General features: G+C 46.8%; 1 protein-coding gene across 1 annotated transcript in view; it reads left to right on the top strand.

Moving 5' to 3' along the window:
• Positions 1-16,929: 16,929 nt before the first annotated feature.
• The window catches only part of IRS1 (insulin receptor substrate 1), a 42,450-nt gene continuing 38,196 nt past the window's right edge, over positions 16,930-21,183 (top strand). Inside the window, exon 1 of the mRNA XM_040428074.1 lies at positions 16,930-20,930. Coding sequence (XP_040284008.1) covers positions 17,690-20,930 — 3,241 coding nt within the window. The 5' untranslated portion in view covers positions 16,930-17,689. The remainder of the gene's footprint in view (positions 20,931-21,183) is intronic.

The following is a 21,183-nucleotide window of genomic DNA, read 5'->3' as shown; positions in this document are numbered from 1 at the left end:
AAAACAAACTTTTATAATAGGCTAATTATCCTCTAGGAGCGGGGGGGGGGGGGGGGGGGGGGGGGGGTGTCCCCTGCTCCTAGAGGCTCCGTTCTCCCATCTCTGGCCTCATGCACACGACCGTTGTTTTGGTCCGCATCTGAGCCGCAGTTTTTGCGGCTCGGATGCGGACCCATTCACCTCAATGGGGCAGCAAAAGATGCGGAAAGCACTCTGTGTGCTGTCCGCATCCGTTGCTTCGTTCCGTAGCCCCACAAAAAAAATAGAACATGTCCTATTCTTGTCTGTTTTGCGGACAAGAATAGGCATTTATACAATGGGCCGCCCGTTCCGCAAATTGCAGAAGGCACACAGACGGCTTCCATTTTTTGGCGGATCCGCCGTTTGCGGACCGCAAAAAACGGAACGGTCGTGTGCATGATGCCTTAATCTCATGCCTGCGCCGTCCTGTTCAGTATATGGTGCAGGTGCAGTGAGTGATGGGCGTTCGCCGGCTGTCAGCGAACGCCGACTGTGATTTACAATCTGCTGGCGTCCACAGTACAAAATAAATACACATAGTGAATAAGTCAACAATATATTGGTGACAATATAAAAAGCAACATAAATATCACATAACCATATATGTCATGTCCAGAGGGAACACCAAGAATGGGGCACGCCCTTACAACGACATTCACTGAACTGGCACATGGAGTTGAATTTTCAGTCTTTTTGTGTAGTGCCCCTTTAACGATGAACAAAACCACAAGATAGGGGAAAGTGTATTGCAGCAGCAAACAGCAAAGTGAGAATGGAAATATAACAGAAATCAAAACTTTTCTATAAACTTCTCCTGTGCGCCGGCTGTGGCATCCTAATCACGGGTAACCCAATGGGAGATTTAGACAGGATTACTGTAAGTGGCTAATTAAACAAAATAGATTGTTTATGTGAAGTGAACAATTTGTGACATTGTTAGCATTCTGCTCACGGCTTCCATGTAGTCTTTTATGATCCAAAGTTCATCTAGCCCCCATGACCTGAGCGTTCTGGTCTCAGAACAAATGCTGGGCTGGAGCAAGCAGTGTGCTGGGAAAGTACATCTCCTTCTTGCAGCTAACAGTTCATCACTATAATATCAAAGTGCATGTACCGCAGTTTATAGCCAGTTAATTCCAAGGCAGCACACAGTGAGTTCACTTTGAAATACCGCCTCAAGCTGATTATTTGAACTTTTACCGCTAGGTTCCCTTTGACAAAAGACTAAACTTCTGATAGAAAGGCATTTGTAGAAATGTTCATACTATGGTATACTTAACCCTTTACAGAAGAGTTCCTCAACTCCAGTCCTCAGGGCCCACTTACAGGTCACATTTGCATGATTTCCTTGGTATTGAGCTGGCGGTATAATTCATGTCAGTGCATCAGGACTTATCACAAGAATTCATGCTGTGGGATATTCTCAAATCATGGCCGGTAGGTGGGCCCTGAGGACTGGAATTCAGGAACACTGCTTTACCGAATATTTTAGTTCATCTGCTTGTTACTTTGGCTCTTTTAAGCTTTTTTTTCTTCTGTACTGTAACTTCTTGCTTGAAGCCAGGAATATAGAAAGTTGAGAAAGTAATGGAATAATAAGTCTCACAGTTCCCATCAAATTTCATGAACACTTATATGAATGGAATTCATTTTTATCTAGGAAGTAAAGTGACTCAATATTATTGCCATTAATGTACCGTTAACAACTGCATATCTCAAAATCAGTGAATGGAACTTATTATGGGGAGCACATAAAGGTAAAACAAGATTCTGAAATTGGTGAGCAGCACATGGACCTCAGTAAAAGGGGAGGCTATATGAAGATGGTGAGTAATTTAATCTGACCTGTCAGCAGATTTGTACTTATGCCTGAATCGATGAGAAAAATTATGTTTTAATATATGCAAATGAGCCTCAAAGAGCAATGGGGGCGTTGCCTTTAGACCTAAAGGCTCGACTTTCTGTGCAATTGTCGCACCCTCTGCACTTTGACTTACAGGGCCAGGCAGGGAAAAACATCATCAGACCTGGTCCTGTCAATCAAAATGGAGAAGATGCGGCAGTTGCAGAGAAACTGGAGCCACCAGGTGTAACAGCAACGCCCCCATTGCTCCTAGAGGATCATTTGCATATACACTGCTCAAAAAAGTAAAGGGAACACAAAAATAGCACATCCTAGATCTGAATTAATTAAATATTCTTCTGAAATACTTTGTTCTTTACATAGCTGAATGTGCTGACAACAAAATCACACATAAATAAAAAAATGGAAATCAAATTTTTCAACCCATGGAGGTCTGGATTTGGAGTCGCACTCAAAATTTAAGTGGAAAAACACTACATGCTGATCCAACTTTGATGTAATGTCCTTAAAACAAGTCAAAATGAGGCTCAGTAGTGTGTGTGGCCTCCACGTGCCTGTATGACCTCCCTACAACGCCTGTGCATGCTCCTGATGAGGTGGCGGACGGTCTCCTGAGGGATCTCCTCCCAGACCTGGACTAAAGCATCTGCCAACTCCTGGACAGTCTGTGGTGCAACGTGACGTTGGTGGATAGAGCGAGACATGATGTCCCAGATGTGCTCAATTGGATTCAGGTCTGGGGAACGGGCGGGCCAGTCCATAGCATCAATGCCTTCGTCTTGCAGGAACTGCTGACACACTCCAGCCACATGAGGTCTAGCATTGTCTTGCATTAGGAGGAACCCAGGGCCAACCGCACCAGCATATGGTCTCACAAGGGGTCTGAGGATCTCATCTCGGTACCTAATGGCAGTCAGGCTACCTCTGGCGAGCACATGGAGGGCTGTGCGGCCCGCCAAAGAAATGCCACCCCACACCATTACTTACCCAATGCCAAACCGGTCATGCTGGAGGATGTTGCAGGCAGCAGAACGTTCTCCACGGCATCTCCAGACTCTGTCATGTCTGTCACATGTGCTCAGTGTGAACCTGCTTTCATCTGTGAAGAGCACAGGGCGCCAGTGGCGAATTTGCCAATCTTGGTGTTCTCTGGCAAATGCCAAACTTCCTGCACGGTGTTGGGCTGTAAGCACAACCCCCACCTGTGGACGTCGGGCCCTCATATCACCCTCATGGAGTCTGTTTCTGACCGTTTGAGCAGACACATGCACATTTGTGGCCTGCTGGAGGTCATTTTTCAGGGCTCTGGCAGTGCTCCTCCTGTTCCTCCTTGCACAAAGGCGAAGGTAGCGGTTCTGCTGCTGGGTTGTTGCCCTCCTACGGCCTCCTCCACGTCTCCTGATGTACTGGCCTGTCTCCTGGTAGCGCCTCCATGATCTGGACACTACGCTGACAGACACAGCAAACCTTCTTGCCACAGCTCGCATTGATGTGCCATCCTGGATAAGCTGCACTACCTGAGCCACTTGTGTGGGTTGTAGACTCCGTCTCATGCTACCACTAGAGTGAAAGCACTGCCAGCATTCAAAAGTGACCAAAACATCAGCCAGGAAGCATAGGAACTGAGAAGTGGTCTGTGGTTACCACCTGCAGAACCACTCCTTTATTGGGGGTGTCTTGCTAATTGCCTATAATTTCCACCTGTTGTCTATCCCATTTGCACAACAGCATGTGAAATTGATTGTCACTCAGTGTTGCTTCCTAAGTGGACAGTTTGATTTCACAGAAGTGTGATTGACTTGGAGTTACATTGTGTTGTTTAAGTGTTCCCTTTATTTTTTTGAGCAGTGTATTAAAACATCATTTTTCTCAGCAATGCGGACACATGTGAACATTGGACCAACACAGATGCCTTCAGCTGCCAAATGCACATGTAACAGGTAAGCCAGTGTCATAGGTAAAAGATCTGCTGACAGATGCCATGTAAGTAGCCCAAACTAAAGGCTACCTAATATACATAATACAGTGGTCCCTCAGGTTGCAATGGCCTCAGGATACAATATTTTCAACATACAGTAGTCTTTTTCTGACCCATCGTAAGTGGAAACTAGACTCAACACACAATGCCTCAGCCTCAGATCCAACCAATCCAGGCCACTTCTCTGGTAAAATAGCTGTAGTAGTTGCTAGTTAGCAGCTATTCCTGACTGTTATATGTAAGGACTTGCTTTATCTGTCTTAGTTATCTGCTTATTTTTCTTAAATCTTCATCTTATCTTATCTTTGATGACATTTTGGGGCTTTGGAACCGATTACTCAAGTTACAATGGTTACAACATACAATGGTCGTCCTGGAACCAATTAATATTGTATCTTGAGGGATCACTTAACTAATAATATACCTCTGTAATCCAGTTCCTGAACGCTTGTATCAAATCTGTGAATGAAGCCATAAAGTAACGCTCTTAATGAATAGTCCAGGGGTTGACTGACATGCTGCTTGTACCGGTATCATCACTGTATATCGTGAAAAGCTGTGAGATGCATAGTGTAACGAAATCTTGTGCGGGGCCAGTAAAAACATCCGGCCCGTCTCATTTATCATTTTCTACGCCAGTTTATGGCATGGAAAATGGTCTTAACTCCTTAAGGACACAGCCTTATTTCACCTTAAGGAACAGGCCATTTTTTGCAAATCTGACCAGTGTTACTTTAAGTGGTGATAACTTTAAAACGCTTTGACTTATCCAGGCCATTCTGAGATAGTTTTTTCGTCACATATTGTACTTCATGACACTGGTAAAATGGAGTAAAAAAAAAAATCTTTTTTATTTATAAAAAAAATACAAAATTTGCAAAATATTTGGAAAAAGTTGCAAATTACAAGTTTCAATTTCTCTACTTCTATAATACATAGTAATACCTACAAAAATAGTTATTACTTTACATTCACCATATGTCTACTTCATGTTAGGATCATTTTGGGAATGACATTTTATTTTTGGGGGACGTTACAAGGCTTAGAAGTTTAGAAGTAAATCTTGAAATTTCTCAGAAATTTTCAAAAACCAACTTTTTAAGGACCAGTTCAGGTCTGAAGTCACTTTGTGAGGCTTACATAATAGAAACCACTCAGTTTTTAGCCGATTATCTTAGGTAGGGTCTCATTTTATGCGGGATGAGATGACGGTTTGATTGGCACTATTTTGGGGTGCAAATGACTTCTTGATCGCTTGCTATTACACTTTTTGTGATGTAAGATGACAAAAAATGGTTTTTGTTACACCGATTGTTTTTTTTACGGTGTTCACCTGAGGGGTTAGGTCATGTGATATTTTTATAGAGCCGGTCGATACGGACACGGTGATACCTAATTTGTATACTTTTTTTTTATTTATGGAAGTTTTACACAATGATTTCATTTTTTAAACAAAAAAAATCATGTTTTAGTGTCTCTATAGTCTGAGAGACATAGTTTTTTCAGTTTTTGGGCGATTATCTTGGGTAGGGTATGATTTTTGCGGGATGAGATGACGGTTTGATTGGCACTATTTTGGGGTGCGTATGACTTTTTGATCGCTTGCTATTACACTTTTTGTGATGTAAGGTGACAAAAAATGGCTTTCTTTACACCGTTTGTTTTTCTTCTTTTTTTTCTTTACGGTGTTCACCTGAGGGGTTAGGTCATGCGATATTTTTATAGAGCTGGTCGATACGGATGCGGCGATACCTAATATGTATACTTTTTTATTTATTTATGTAAGTTTTACGCAATGACAGCTTTTTTAAAACAGAAAAAATGATGTTTTAGTGTCTCCATATTCTGAGCCATAGTTTTTTTACTTTTTGGGCGATTGTCTTAGGTAGGGTCTAATTTTTTGCGGGATGAGGTGACGGTTAGATTGGTACTATTTTGGTGGGCATACGCCTTTTTGATCGCTTACTTTTGTACTTTTTGTGATGTAAGGTGACAAAAAAATTGTTCATTTAGCAGTTTTTATTTTTCTACGGTGTTCATCTGAGGGGTTAGGTCATGTGATATGTTTATAGAGCTGGTCGATACGAACGCGGCGATACCTAATATGTCAACTTCTTTTGTTTCCCCCTATTTTTTACCAATTTTTTTTTAACTTTATTTTGGGACATCAGGGCGGGAGCAAGGGAGATAGTGTAAACCAGGGATGCTCAACCTGCGGCCCTCCAGCTGTTGTAAAACTACAACTCCTACCATGCCCTGCTGTAGGCTGTTAGCTGTAGACTATCTGGGCATGCTGGGAGTTGTAGTTTTGCAACAGCTGGAGGGCCGCAAGTTGAGCATCCCTGGTGTAAACTATGCCACATGGCCAACGGCACCAAGAGCCAAAGTGTTGTAGAGGCCTGTGCCTCTATATATCTTTGTGGCATCTGATGCCAGCACATGGGGATTAAGACCGACGTATAAATTGGTGGTCTTAATAAATGACCCCCGTATTGTCAAGTTTCCCCACAGATCACAACTGATTACTGGGGGTCCCTGCAGAGGACACTTTGCATGCAGCTTTTTGTCAAGGTACCCTTCTAACAAGTAAGGATTGTCAAATGCAATTCCTCTCATGCACACAGCCGTTGCCTGGCTGTGCTCGTATTGCGGCCCGCAAACAGTGGGTCTGCAATATATGGTAATCGGCCATGTGTACACCGTATCACGGATGCGGACCCAGTGCTTGCACTACTTTTTTTGCGGTGTGGACCATCAGTTGCGGATCGCGGACCCCATTCAAGTGAATGGGTCCACATCCGCAGACAGCGGCCACGTGGTCTGTGCCCGTGCATTGCGGTCCGCAGCACGGGCAAGGCTAGCACACGGTCGTGTGATCCTGCTGTGTCTTTATTTCTGCTCACTGGCATTCACTGCTCTGTCCCTGAACTCCATTACCATTTTCCATCTGCTCCATTGCCGGACTGACATCATCATTTGGTTTCTGTTATCTGTCAGTGAGTTTTTTCTGTGGATTTGTTGCCTGCCACCCTTGATACATGGTACATAGATTTTCCTTGCTTCTGTCCTGTTGTTATGCATTTCTGCCCTACTATAAATCCTAGGGGGGTATCTGAATACCAGGAGACGCTGTTAGTACTTGGGAAAGATGACTGATACAGGTGAAGTCCAGCTCTGCAGTCTGCGTCATTACAGAGCAGCGTAAACTGCTGACATATGCCACACAATGGGCCACTTTATTTTTAATTGACTGCTATTTTACTAAGGCCTCCTGCACACGAACGTATTTTTTTGCGGTCCGCAAAAACGGGTCCCGTTTTTCCGTGACCGTTTTTTCGTCCGTGGGTCTTCCTTGATTTTTGGAGGATCCACGGACATGAAAAAAAAGTCGTTTTGGTGTCCGCCTGGCCGTGCGGAGCCAAACGGATCCGTCCTGAATTACAATGCAAGTCAATGGGGACGGATCCGTTTGACGTTGACACAATATGGTGCCATTTCAAACGGATCCGTCCCCCATTGACTTTCAATGTAAAGTCAGGAGTCCCTTTTATACCATCGGATCAGAGTTTTCTCCAATCCGATGGTATATTTTAACTTGAAGCGTCCCCATCACCATGGGAACGCCCCTATGTTAGAATATACTGTCGGATATGAGTTAGATCGTGAAACCTCATTTCCGACAGTATATTCTAACACAGAGGCGTTCCCATGGTGATGGGGACGCTTCTAGTTAGAATATACTACAAACTGTGTACATGACTGCCCCCTGCTGCCTAGCAGCATCCGATCTCTTACAGGGGGCCGTGATCAGCACAATTAACCCCTCAAGTGCCGCACCTGAAGGGGTTAATTGTACTGTCATATCCCCCTGTAAGAGATCAGGGCTGCCAGGCAGCAGGGGGCAGACCCCCCCCCCCCCCTCCCCAGTTTGAATATCTATTGTAATAAATCGTTGGTGGCACAGTGTGCGCCCCCCGCCCCCCCCCCCTTCCTCCCTCTATTGTAATAAATCGTTGGTGGCACAGTGTGCGCCCCCCCGCCCCCCCCCCCTCTATTGTAATAAATCGTTGGTGGCACAGTGTGCGCCCCCCATCGGCCCCCCCCCTCCCTCTATAGCATTAACAACATTGGTGGCCAGTGTGCGGCCTCCCATCTTCCCCCCCCCCCCCCCCCCCCCGATCATTGGTGGCAGCGGGTCACTAGCAAAGATTCATACTTACCTGGGATCTGCGATGTTCGTGTCCGGCCGGGAGCTCCTCCTACTGGTAAGTGACAGTTCATTTAGCAATGCGCCGCACAGACCTGAGGCTGTCACTTACCAGTAGGTGGAGCTCCCGGCCGGACACGAACATCGCAGCAGCAGCCAGCAGCAGGTAAGTATGAATCTTCTACTATTGTACTATTGCTAAGTAACCATGGCAATCAGGACTGTAGTAGCGTCCCGGTTGCCATGGTTACCGATCGGAGCCCCAGCGATTAAACTGGGACTCCGATCGGAACTCCGCTGCCACCAATGATGATGGGGGGGGGGGGGGGGCGGGAGATGGGAGGCCGCACACTGGCCACTAATGTTGTTAATGCTATAGAGGGAGGGGGGGGCCGATGGGGGGCGCACACTGTGCCACCAACGAATTATTACAATAGAGGGAGGGAGGGGGGGGCGCACACTGTGCCACCAACGAATAATTACAATAGAGGGGGGGGCCGCACTGGCCATCAATGATATTCAAACTGGGGAGGGGGGGGGGGGGGTCTGCCCCCTGCTGCCTGGCAGCCCTGATCTCTTACAGGGGGATATGATAGTACAATTAACCCTTTCAGGTGCCGCACCTGAAGGGGTTAATTGTGCTGATCACGGCCCCCTGTAAGAGATCGGGTGCTGCCAGGCAGCAGGGGGCAGTCTTGTACACAGTTTGTAGTGTATTCTAACTAGAAGCGTCCCCATCACCATGGGAACGCTTCTGTGTTAGAATATACTGTCGGTTCTGAGTTTTCACGAAGTGAAAACTCAGCTTTGAAAAAGCTTTATGCAGACGGATCTTCGGATCCGTCTGTATAAAAAGTAACCTACGGCCACGGATCACGGACACGGATGCCAATCTTGTGTGCATCCGTGTTCTTTCACGGACCCATTGACTTGAATGGGTCCGTGAACCGTTGGCCGTGAAAAAAATAGGACAGGTCATATTTTTTTCACGGCCATGAAACACGGATCACGGATGCGGCTGCAAAACGGTGCATTTTCCGTTTTTTCCACGGACCCATTGAAAGTCAATGGGTCCGCGAAAAAAAACGGAAAACGGCACAACGGCCACGGGTGCACACAACGGTCGTGTGCAGGAGGCCTTAGTCTACATGCAATCCCAGCTTTCCCTTCCTCGGTGCTGCTGACTGACATCTTTTTTCCTATTGCAGTTAGTGGTGGTATGCACTGAGAGCTTATGAATATGAGGACCCCTGGTGCACACTGTGTATTGAACAGCTTTAGCTCAGAATTAGGATTCTGACACCAACACCCCCACCGATCGGTGGTTTCATGCATCCACCAGTGCTGAAAACTATGCTATGGACATGGCTGGAAGGACAAGGTTCAGTTCACTGTGTGGTGGCTGTGCCAGGCTAACTGAAGTGAATGGGAGCTGAGCTGCAGTATGTTTCCGCCAGAAACTAAACCGTGGACAGAGCCTTCTGGTCCATGGAATCGTTTCTGGGTCACTGGCTGTGCAAAACAGGTGATTGGTGGGGGTTTGGGGTGTCAGACCCCTACTGATCTGATGACCTGAGGATAGGTTATCAATAGTTAACAACCAGGAAAACATGTAATCAAATGATGAAGATGGAGCTTGCAGATAGCTCACATACTGTAGCTGTAGGTATTCTCCGGGGCAGAAGCAGAGCTGCATTATTTCCTGCCTTCTCTTCTTATCTGACAACATGGATGCTGCTCATAATCAATCTTCATGTCTGTTATCGGACTATGCTTCTATGACCCACACAATGCCAGGTTCCAAAACATGTAATAGGGACATGTCTGAAGTTTTGGTTGGTGGTGGCTTGGTAGCTAAGACCTGATGCTCTGCTGTGCCAGTGTATCCCTTATTCTCCTGTCACCATTTTTTGGACAGAAGTCAAAGGCGTTGTCCGCTTTTTACTATTGATGACCTATCCTGAAGGCATCTGTGTTGGTCCCATATTCATATGTGCCCGCATTGCTGAGAAAAATGATGTTTTATATATGCAAATGAGCCTCTAGGAGCAACGGGGAGTTGCTGTTGCACCTAGAGGCTCTGCTCTCTCTGGAGCTGCCAACTGGAGTTGACGCAGAGTGCAGAATAGAAAGTGCTATTCTCTGTGTGGTGATCATGCAGTGTTACTGTACCTCAGTATCTGAGCTGAGCTTCAGTAACCCTGCATGGCCATTACACAGAGAAAAATCCCATGGTGACTTGTCATATCCCAGCCCGTCACTGTGCACTTCACATCCCATACACTGCTGAGGCCAGTGATTGGCTGCATGGTGACCTGCATGCAAGGAACCTCACTGCTGCAGCCAGGAGGATGACATCAGCGGCAGAGAGGACCAGAGTGCAGCGCTGGAAGAAACGGGACAGAAAAAGGGTGAGTATTGGTTCTTTTGTTATTTTACACCATTTACAGCAGTTGCCTGAGTTTTTATTTAACTTGGACAACCCCCCTTTTAGGCTACAATGTAAAGTCCCTTTAAATAATAGATATGGTTTAATATAGCAGAGATCTTACAAGGGTCAATATCATATATATTTTTCTTCATATAATACAAAAAAAGACAGCATAAGTAGAAATAATTATATTTTTGGAAAAACATGTTCACAAGTTTCAGGCGCTCCACAAATAATTTACAATAATAATGGAGAATTAATTAAATAAAAAATATACAAAAACTGTTAGAGCAAATTTTCTTCCTAATATAAAGATTAACTCACACAGCTTTTGTTTTCATCTTCTCAATGATCAACAGGTAATATAAAATTGGCCAAAAGATGGCAGCATTGAGTCTGTGTTCTGCAGTCATGAACTAAATGGTACGTCTCTTGGATTTATCAATGAATATACGTTCCACATGTCGTGTAATCCTGAGAAAATAGTGCAAAGATGACTTCTGAATTGGTTGGTGCACACAGATACATAACACTGTATTCCTCAGCCAAGAGCTAAAGGCTTGCTTACGCTGTCCTCATTCAGGTCCCTGTTACTCTTTCCATAATTGGCATGCCCAAAGAAGGTCTCAAATATTGGTCTAGTTATGTGAGCACATGTCTTTCAGACTTCCCAACGAATATTATTTTAGCTGTGCAGAGCTGGAATCTTGTGATCCAGCAGCGTCGCTCAATGTCATCAAAAAGGCTGGTGATACGTCTTGATACAGCCCCGGCAGCTAGGGAGGAGAAGGTGGCAGTCAGCAGAAATCTGCACCGCTACTGCATCGAAAAAAATACAATCCAGAGAGACGTGGCATGCTTTTAGATTGGGTTCAATGGTGTGAATAGATGTATTGAACATCCACTACATCTGTTTTGTGGTGCAGGCGGATTGTGGACCCATTCAAGTTGAATGGGTCTGCATCAGTCGGCGTCAGCGACACGGACGGTGTCCGTGTATCGTGGCCGCAATTAGCAGGCCTCAATGCAAGGCTCCAGTGGCACATGTTCGTGTGCATGAGCCCTAAGGCCTCATGGACACGACTGTATCCGTTTTGCGGTCCGCAAAATACAGCTGCGGTCCGTGGTTCATCCGCATTTTTTGCAGACCCATTGACTTCAATGAGTCTGCGGTTCGCATTTTGGGGATAACTGTATAGGACATGTTCTATCTTTTTATTTTCCGGAATGGACATATGGATGCGGAAAGCACACGGATCATCCATGTTCTTTCCACATCCGTATGTCCATTTCACAAAAAAGATGTGGACCACGGACCGATTGAAGTCAACGGGTCTGCAAAAAGTGTGGACAGCATGCGGACAGACTGGGAACTTAAAGTGGCCCTGTAAAAAATACTAAAAGTGGCCCCGTTTTGTAGTCAGGTCCAACAGAGCCAAATCCCACAGTCAGCACAAAACACATCCCCAAAAACTTCCACTGGCCGGCCGTGGGGAGGGCTCAGGCGGCCCCCTGGGAAATTTCCCTGTAAGATTTATGGCCGATCCGCCCCTGACCGCATCTGTATTGTGAGGATCTACGATTTGGGGACCTCAAAACGGATACGGTCGCATGAATGGGGCCTAAAGCTGCTATATGCTTGTGTCTATGACATTATTTCTTACAGCATTGAGGCATGCATAGGGTCTGTATATCAGGACATAAAGTCCCTCTAGGTTAGGTACCTGTCAGCAGGCACCCAGCGCACCACCTAGTGGTGCCTCAGTGAGGCGCTGTATCTTCCCCTAGGAGTATTCTTGTATAATATGACATGCATGGAAAAAGATAAGTGCCTCCATATAAATGAAAGGTACCCTGTGGTACAGTGTGGGCTCATAGTAGTCTATGGGTGCTGTATGCCAGCTCTGCAACGCACATGTGAATCAGCCCAGAAGAAAGTTTATACCTAGCACTGAAGTCCATAAAGATTTAAGAGGAAACTGAGGACCCAGAGCTGTAATGTCAGGTGGAAAGAAAGAACATATGTATAGTATGAAAGTATTATTATTTTTATTGCAGTCTCTGAATTATATCAGCTACCCGAGTCCAGCAAATAAAAGGGGTTGTATATTCGTAGCGAGACCCCATATACAGTGCATGAGCACATACCTTATCTATCACCTTTATAGGGCTCAAACCTGCTGATAGACTCCCTTTGCCATAGGAAACAGTCAAAAAGCTTGGCATCAAACACATAGCTTAGCTGAGCTGCTATAATACAATGGGAGAACTAGTTCTGCTTACATCAAATTACTGTACAGCGATGTTAGCTCCGAAGCTTGCGGGATGGTGAATGCAGCTCCAGACTATAGCACAGGCTGTAACTCAGGTTCTGATAGGTATTTACGTATATTTACATGCTGCATAACTGAATACTTTGAATGGAAAGTAGTTCTAGATGTAAAATGCTGTTGAAGGGTGGAGAAGTTGGTTTATGTGATGGCTGTGTGCGGAACATTTATGTAAGAGAGCTTTTGTGTGCTTATGTAATGTAGTGTGCATTGTATTGAAGGGTGGATCAGACGTCTGCCATCACGTACAAGCCTCTGATACATATGTGCTCTGTACTTCACATGCTTGAAAAGACTTACTGCTCCTCTACAATACAAAGCATTTCCTTCAAACTGGTGTGTAGTAGTAGTAACAATGGAAGGGCTCGTTCACATGAACGTGTGAAGCCTGTGCCCGTGCTGTGGACCGCAAATTACGGTCCGCAATGCACGGGCGCATGGGGATCGCAGACCCATTCACTTGAATGTGTCCGCGATCCCCCTGTTCCGCAAAAATATAGAGCAAGTTCTATCTTTTTGCGGTGCGGAAGCACGGAACGGAACCCCAGAGTTCCGTTCCGCATCTCCGGATTTGCAGACCCATTGAAATGAATGGGTCCGCATCCGTGATGTGGAATGGTGCCCGTGTATTGCAGATCCGCAAATGCGGTCTGCAATATGGCAACGGGCAGCACACGTTCATGTGAACGAGCCCTAATGGTGCGGCCATGCAAAATATAGGAAAAGAAGTTCAACCTTGAATTTCAGTAATGTTCTCAATAAAGGGCTCACGCACACAACCGTGTTTTTTTGTCCGCATTTTCCACTTCAATGGGGCTGTCTGCATCCATATGTCCGCTCCGCTGCACCTACACAAAAAATTAGTTTTTATCAGTATATTGAGTTATAGACATGCATTACTTATCATCTTGTGAGTATACCCCCCCCACCCCTCACCCCCAGCAGTCAGGGGAGGGACAGAAGCTACTGAGCATGTCAGTCCACCTCTAAATGCAGCAGGTGGACAAAAAGGATAAGCAGCAGGGGGCGCTACTAGAGAGGAAAATGGAATTTATGTAAAAACGGAATAATCATTTTATTGTGTGTATGTTGTTGACTTTTCATCAGGATAGGTGATCTATATCAGATCCGGTGGAGGCGACTCCCAGCTGTTTGAGGAGGCAGTAGTGCTTGTGCGAGCGCTGCTTCTGCTTCAAAATGACCTGTGCGCCGTCTCCTTTGCGATGTGCTGCCTCTATAAGCAACATGCTGCGCAGGTAGGTTTGAAGCGGCACACAAGCGCTGCTACCTCTCCGTTGATTGCTTCTGCCACCTTGAGAGGGATTACCACACCTGTTGGATCTAGGAGAGTAGGGGCCCTGTGACCAGGGAGTGGGAGTCATGACTCCCCAGGCCTTCTGGAGCAAGGGGGTTTGGTGTGATGAGAGGCTGAACATGGTGCTGCTCTAGTGTGCGCTCTGAAATAGCTGAAGTTGTGGCCTATGGGACCGTAGTAGACAGGACTCCAGCAACCATACATCTTCATGAACAGACACCAGATCCATGTCTAAGACATGGACCCCAAGAACAGCACTGGAGAAAGGGGTTTTAGGATAGCATACCCCAAATATTAGGGTGAAGAGTTCTAGAGCATACCCCATATATTACAGTGAAGAGCTCTAGAGAATACCCCATATATTAGGGTGAAGAGCTCTAGAGCATACCCTATATATTACAGTGAAGAGCTCTAGAGCATACCCCATATATTAGGGTGAACAGCTCAAGAGCATACCCTATATATTACAGTGAAGAGCTCTAGAGCATACCCCATATATGAGGGTGAACAGCTCTAGAGCATATCCCATATATTAGGGTGAACAGCTCGAGAGCATACCCCATATATGAGGGTGAACAGCTCTAGAGCATACCCCGTATATTAGGGTGAACAGCTCTAGAGCATACCCCATATATTAGGGTGAACAGCTCTAGAGCATACCCCATAGATTAGGGTGAACAGCTCGAGAGCATACCCCGTATATGAGGGTGACCAGCTCTAGAGCATACCCCGTATATTAGGGTGAACAGCTCTAGAGCATACCCCATAGATTAGGGTGAACAGCTCGAGAGCATACCCCATATATGAGGGTGAATAGCTCTAGAGCATATCCCATATATTAGGGTGAACAGCTCGAGAGCATACCCCATAGATTAGGGTGAACAGCTCTAGAGCATACCCCGTATATTAGGGTGAACAGCTCTAGAGCATACCCCATATATGAGGGTGAACAGCTCGAGAGCATACCCCATATATGAGGGTGAATAGCTCTAGAGCATACCCCATATATGAGGGTGAACAGCTCGAGAGCATACCCCATATATGAGGGTGAACAGCTCTAGAGCATACCCCGTATATTAGGGTGAACAGCTCTAGAGCATACCCCATATATGAGGGTGACCAGCTCTAGAGCATACCCCATATATGAGGGTGACCAGCTCTAGAGCATACCCCATATATGAGGGTGAACAGCTCTAGAGCATACCCCGTATATGAGGGTGACCAGCTCTAGAGAATACCCCATATATGAGGGTGACCAGCTCTAGAGCATACCCCATATATTAAGGTGACCAGCTCTAGAGCATACCCCATATATGAGGGTGACCAGCTCTAGAGCATACCCCGTATATGAGGGTGAACAGCTCTAGAGCATACCCCATATATGAGGGTGAATAGCTCTAGAGCATACCCCATATATGAGGGTGAACAGCTCGAGAGCATACCCCGTATATGAGGGTGAACAGCTCTAGAGCATACCCCGTATATTAGGGTGAACAGCTCTAGAGCATACCCCATATATGAGGGTGACCAGCTCTAGAGCATACCCCATATATGAGGGTGACCAGCTCTAGAGCATACCCCATATATGAGGGTGACCAGCTCTAGAGCATACCCCATATATGAGGGTGAACAGCTCTAGAGCATACCCCGTATATTAGGGTGAACAGCTCTAGAGAATACCCCATATATGAGGGTGACCAGCTCTAGAGCATACCCCATATATTAAGGTGAACAGCTCTAGAGCATACCCCATATATTAAGGTGACCAGCTCTAGAGCATACCCCATATATGAGGGAGACCAGCTCTAGAGCATACCCCATATATGAGGGTGAACATCTCTAGAGCATACCCCGTATATGAGGGTGAACAGCTCTAGAGCATACCCCCTATATGAGGGTGACCAGCTCTAGAGCATACCCCATATATGAGGGAGACCAGCTCTAGAGCATACCCCATATATGAGGGTGAACATCTCTAGAGCATACCCCGTATATGAGGGTGAACAGCTCTAGAGCATACCCCCTATATGAGGGTGACCAGCTCTAGAGCATACCCCATATATGAGGATGAACAGCTCTAGATGTTTTTTGGCTTTAGAGTAATATTTAAAGGTACAGGACCGATTTAATACGTTGCATACTGAGCTACCCTTAGCAGTAATGTCGTTTACAGAAGGCAGGTGGGTGTCATATAAAAACTGATGGACAGGTGGAGTTGACTACGGATAAATCCTCTGGCGGCCATTGATTGTGAATATAGGTAAATATATACAAGTTGCAGTCAGCATTTGCTTCCACAGCACGGGTGAGGCGAGGGCGGACATGACAGGGCTCTGACTGCCGCACGTGGTGTCAGGGGCAAGCTATGTATTTCTCGCTTTGTGTCAGGGACACGTCCTCCTCCACACGCTTCATACGAGAAGCCCCGGTGTCACCCGCGGACAGACGCCTCAGGACTGCGGCAGCAGAGCGCTCCGATATACCGAGCCATCCATTCACTTTACTCAAATAACAGCCAGGGACTGAATGGCGTCTACGCCTTTTTACTACGCCACGCCACAACCAACCTTCTGCATTTTCAGGAGAGGCGTAGCACTATAGTATAGATTGATAGATAAAAACAGCCAATGAAATTGCGGGATTGCTCCCCAACGCCTCCCGGCCGCGCCATAGTAGAAAAGTAAATAGGGGCGTGGCTTTAGGGCAGCAAGGTAGGGTGAGCCTGGCGGCGGCTTGTGCTCCACGCAGTGTGTGTGGTGCTGCTGCTGCTGCTGCTGGAGCGTCACGTGCTGCTGTGAGGGAGACGGAGGCGGCGGGAGCTGAGAGAGGGGGCGGGGGCTGCGCTCCCGGGAACTCAGACACTGGCACAGCTTGTTTTGGTTTATTTCGCAAGGAGAGGTGGGGGGAGAGAGGAAGCCTGGCAGAAACTCCGGCAACTCCTGGACATAGCTCTCCCCCTGAGCACTTATTTCTCACCGCACCTCCTCCCTCCGCTGCAGCTCCGGTCCGGCCGTGCACCCCGGATTGAGGGAGGGGGGTGGAAGGACAAGTCTCCGGTTGGCAGCCGAGGTCTGGCGGGGGTGGGAGTGCGGCTACCTGCCCATCAAATGCCACTTTCTGCAACGCAATGGGACTGAATGGGGACCGGCAGAGACGGTGATCCCCCTCCCCGCAGTGACATTGGAGGGGTGTCTGGCCGCTGCAGCCCGCTGGGAGGACTAAGCTGAGTTCACCGTGATCGCCCAGATACCGCAGCAGTGCTTGCACCCATCCACACCTACAGGCAAACTCTGCAGACGCACGATGGAGCTCCCCGGCTGTGGACAGGACCGCACTGGGGTTGTGGCTGATGGGCTCTGCTACTCTGTGGATTTCTTGATCCAGGGGAAACCCAACTCTGCGAAGTGGACCTAATCCTGTGCTGCACGTTACTGCAGTGGTGCTGAACGATCTGTGAATTTGCCTAGTGACATTATTACAAGGACTCCTCCCAATTTATTTTTATTTTTTTCCGCTTTGAACTATTATTTATACTTTGGTACCATGGCCAGCCCTACAGATCCTCCACCTCAAGACGGCTTTTCCGATGTCAAGAAGGTAGGCTACCTTAGGAAACCTAAGAGCATGCACAAAAGATTTTTCGTGCTCCGAGCTGCCAGCGAGTCGGGTCTAGCGCGTCTGGAGTATTATGAGAACGAGAAAAAGTGGAGGCACAAATCTGGGGCTCCGAAAAGGTCCATTCCACTGGAAAGCTGCTTTAATATCAACAAGAGGGCGGATTCAAAGAACAAACATTTAGTCGCCCTGTACACGAAAGACGAGTGCTTTGCCATTGCTGCTGACTGTGAACAAGAGCAGGAGGGATGGTATCAAGCTCTAGTGGACCTACACAACCGGGGCAAAACCCATCAGCACCACCATTACAGTGAAGGAGCCGCCAATGGGGTGCATGATGGCGTTAATGGCGAGGATGTGTATGGGGAAGTCAACCACCCTGGTCTGGCCTTTAAGGAAGTGTGGCAAGTCATTATGAAGCCGAAGGGTTTAGGGCAGCTTAAAAATCTTGTTGGAATCTACCGCTTGTGCCTGACCCACCGAACAATTAGTTTGGTTAAACTCAACTCGGATGCTGCGGCTGTAGTGTTGCAACTCATGAACATCCGTCGATGTGGACATTCAGAAAATTTCTTCTTTATTGAAGTTGGTCGCTCTGCTGTTACAGGGGCAGGAGAATTCTGGATGCAGGTGGATGACTCTGTGGTGGCGCAGAATATGCACGAGACTATCCTTGAAGCTATGAAAGCATTGAGCGATGAATTTCGACCACGTAGTAAGAGTCAGTCATCTTCTAATTGCTCCAACCCAATTTCTGTGCCTGTTAGGAGGCATCACCTTAACCATCCTCCTCCAAGCCAAGTAGGGCTGAATCGGAGGGCTCGAACCGAAAGTGTGACGGCCACGTCTCCTGCAGGAGGAATTGGTAAACATGGATCTTCGTCCTCATTCAGGGTTCGGGCTTCAAGCGATGGAGAGGGTACAATGTCGAGGCCTGCCTCAATGGACGGCAGTCCAGTAAGCCCCAGTGCTAGCAGGGCCCAGTCTCATCGGCATAGGGCAAGTTCTCGGCTTCACCCTCCTCTAAACCATAGTCGCTCCATTCCCATGCCAACAAGTCGTTGTTCACCCTCTGCTACAAGTCCTGTAAGTTTGTCCTCTAGCAGCACCAGTGGACATGGTTCCACATCTGACTGCTTGTGTCCTCGAAGATCCAGTGCCTCAGTTTCAGGTTCCCCTAGTGATGGTGGTTTTATTTCATCTGATGAGTATGGATCTAGTCCGTGTGATTTCAGAAGCTCCTTCCGGAGTGTGACACCAGATTCTTTAGGGCACACACCCCCAGCTCGAGAAGAAGACTTGAACAACTACATCAGCATGGGCAAAACCAACAATCTTATCCAGAGAAGCACACCGCAGAGGTACCAGTCAAGTAGGAGCGAGGAGAACTCTGACCTTGACAAAGTATTTAGAAAGAGGACTCATTCCTCAGGTACTTCCCCACCCACTATTTCCCATCAGAAGACCCCTTCACAGTCATCAATAGAGGAATACACTGAGATGATGCCTTCTTATCCTCTGCGCCTCTCATCTTTTAGGCACTCTGCTTTTGTGCCCACTTACTCATATCCAGAAGAGTGCCTAGATCTCCACCTGGAAAATAATAGACCAAACCACAGCGATGATGGCTATATGCCAATGTCACCAGGTGTTGCTCCTGTGCCTACTAAAAATGGTGACTACATGCCCATGAGTCCCAAGAGTGTGTCAGCCCCACAGCAGATTATTAACCCAAGACGACATACACAAGTGGACTCCAATGGCTATATGATGATGTCTCCCAGTGGCAGCTGCTCTCCAGACAGCTGTAACTATAGCAAAATTTGGACAAATGGTGCCAACCCAAAGTTGTCCATAGAGAGCAATGATGGCAAGTTGGTTTGCAGTGACTACATAAATATGTCACCAGCTAGCGGTTCTACTACTAGCACTCCTCCTGATTGCTATCTCAATACTGTTGAGGAGCCATCCAAACCTGTCTATTCTTATTTTTCTTTGCCAAGGTCCTTTAAGCATGTTCACAGGAAGAATGATGATGGCCTCTCGCGCACATCTGTAAGCTCAGGTCATCAACTGTACACTGAGGAATCCTCCTCTTCTTCTACAAGCAGTGATAGTCTTGGGGGACAAGAAATCCAGCAAAGCCGCACAAATGAAATTTGTCTTCAAGGAAGGAGTAGCAGATTGACCAGGCCCACACGGTTGTCTTTAGAAAGTAGTAGTAAGGCCAACACGTTGCCTAGGGCTCGGGAACCTGCTTTACCTCCAGAGCCAAAGAGTCCTGGAGAGTATGTAAACATAGAGTTTAATGAAAAAATATTCTCTGGGGGGTTAATCTCTTCGGTACATCTACCATCTTATGTGCAGAGCAGAGTGGTTCCTCAGAGAGAGAATTTATCTGAATACATGAACATGGACCTCAAGCACAGGAGGGCAAAAAATGCTTACACTTCATGTAAACCTGCCAGTACTGTGTGTTCAACAGACATATGCAGTAGTCGTCCGCCTGTTCGAGGAAAGCCCATTCAGAGGGACTATATGAGCATGCAACTTGGTTCCCTTTGTTCAGATTACAGTCAATTACCACCTACTAGGACCACTCCCAAACCAATCTCTCCCTCTTGTAACAGTAATTATGCCGAAATGTCAATTAGCGGAGTCTCTGATAACTTGCATGCTCCCCCACCGTCTGATAACACAAGCCTTACAGAAACCTCCTGCTCTCTTCTGGGCCAGGGCTCTGGCCCCAGTGCATTTACCCGTGTTAGCCTAAGCCCAAATCGTAGCCAGAGTGCCAAAGTTGTCAGGGCAGGTGACCCACAGGGTAGGAGGCGACACAGCTCAGAGACCTTCTCTTCTACTCCTACCACCGCCCGAGTTAGTACTGGACCTGTTTCTGGAGATGATGTAAAGAGACACAGTTCTGCTTCATTTGAGAATGTCTGGCTCAGGCTTGGAGAGCCTGTTAGGAGGGAGTCACAGCAACCTTCAGATCACCATCATAACGGCCTCAATTACATTGATTTGGATCTAGTTAAAGACTTGAGTGGTCTGGAACATTGTAACCCCCATCAGACTGGGATGACCCACCCTTCGGATGATCTGAGTGCTTATGCTAGCATCACTTTCCACAAGTTGGATGAACGCAGGAGCCAGGCGGAGACAGAAGGTAGGTGACCAAATTACTCCTCAGAAAATAATCTAGAATTTTTTATTTTTTTGTGTGTAGGACATTCTTCTGTAAATCAGTTTCTAATACTGTCCATAAAACCAGCTGTTTACTGCAAGTGTCCATACCTCACCATGTGTCAGAAGTGGTGGTGAGCATGGGTAAATCAGGGTGTTCAATACCAAATGGTGGCTTATCTGGTTTAGTTTATGGCTTATTTTTGTGTTTAGTGTTCTTATTGCTGGTAGATCCT

The sequence above is a fragment of the Bufo bufo genome, chromosome 4 (assembly GCF_905171765.1).
Source record: "Bufo bufo chromosome 4, aBufBuf1.1, whole genome shotgun sequence".
NCBI lineage: Eukaryota > Metazoa > Chordata > Amphibia > Anura > Bufonidae > Bufo > Bufo bufo.
This window is presented reverse-complemented; position numbering and strand designations above follow the sequence as displayed.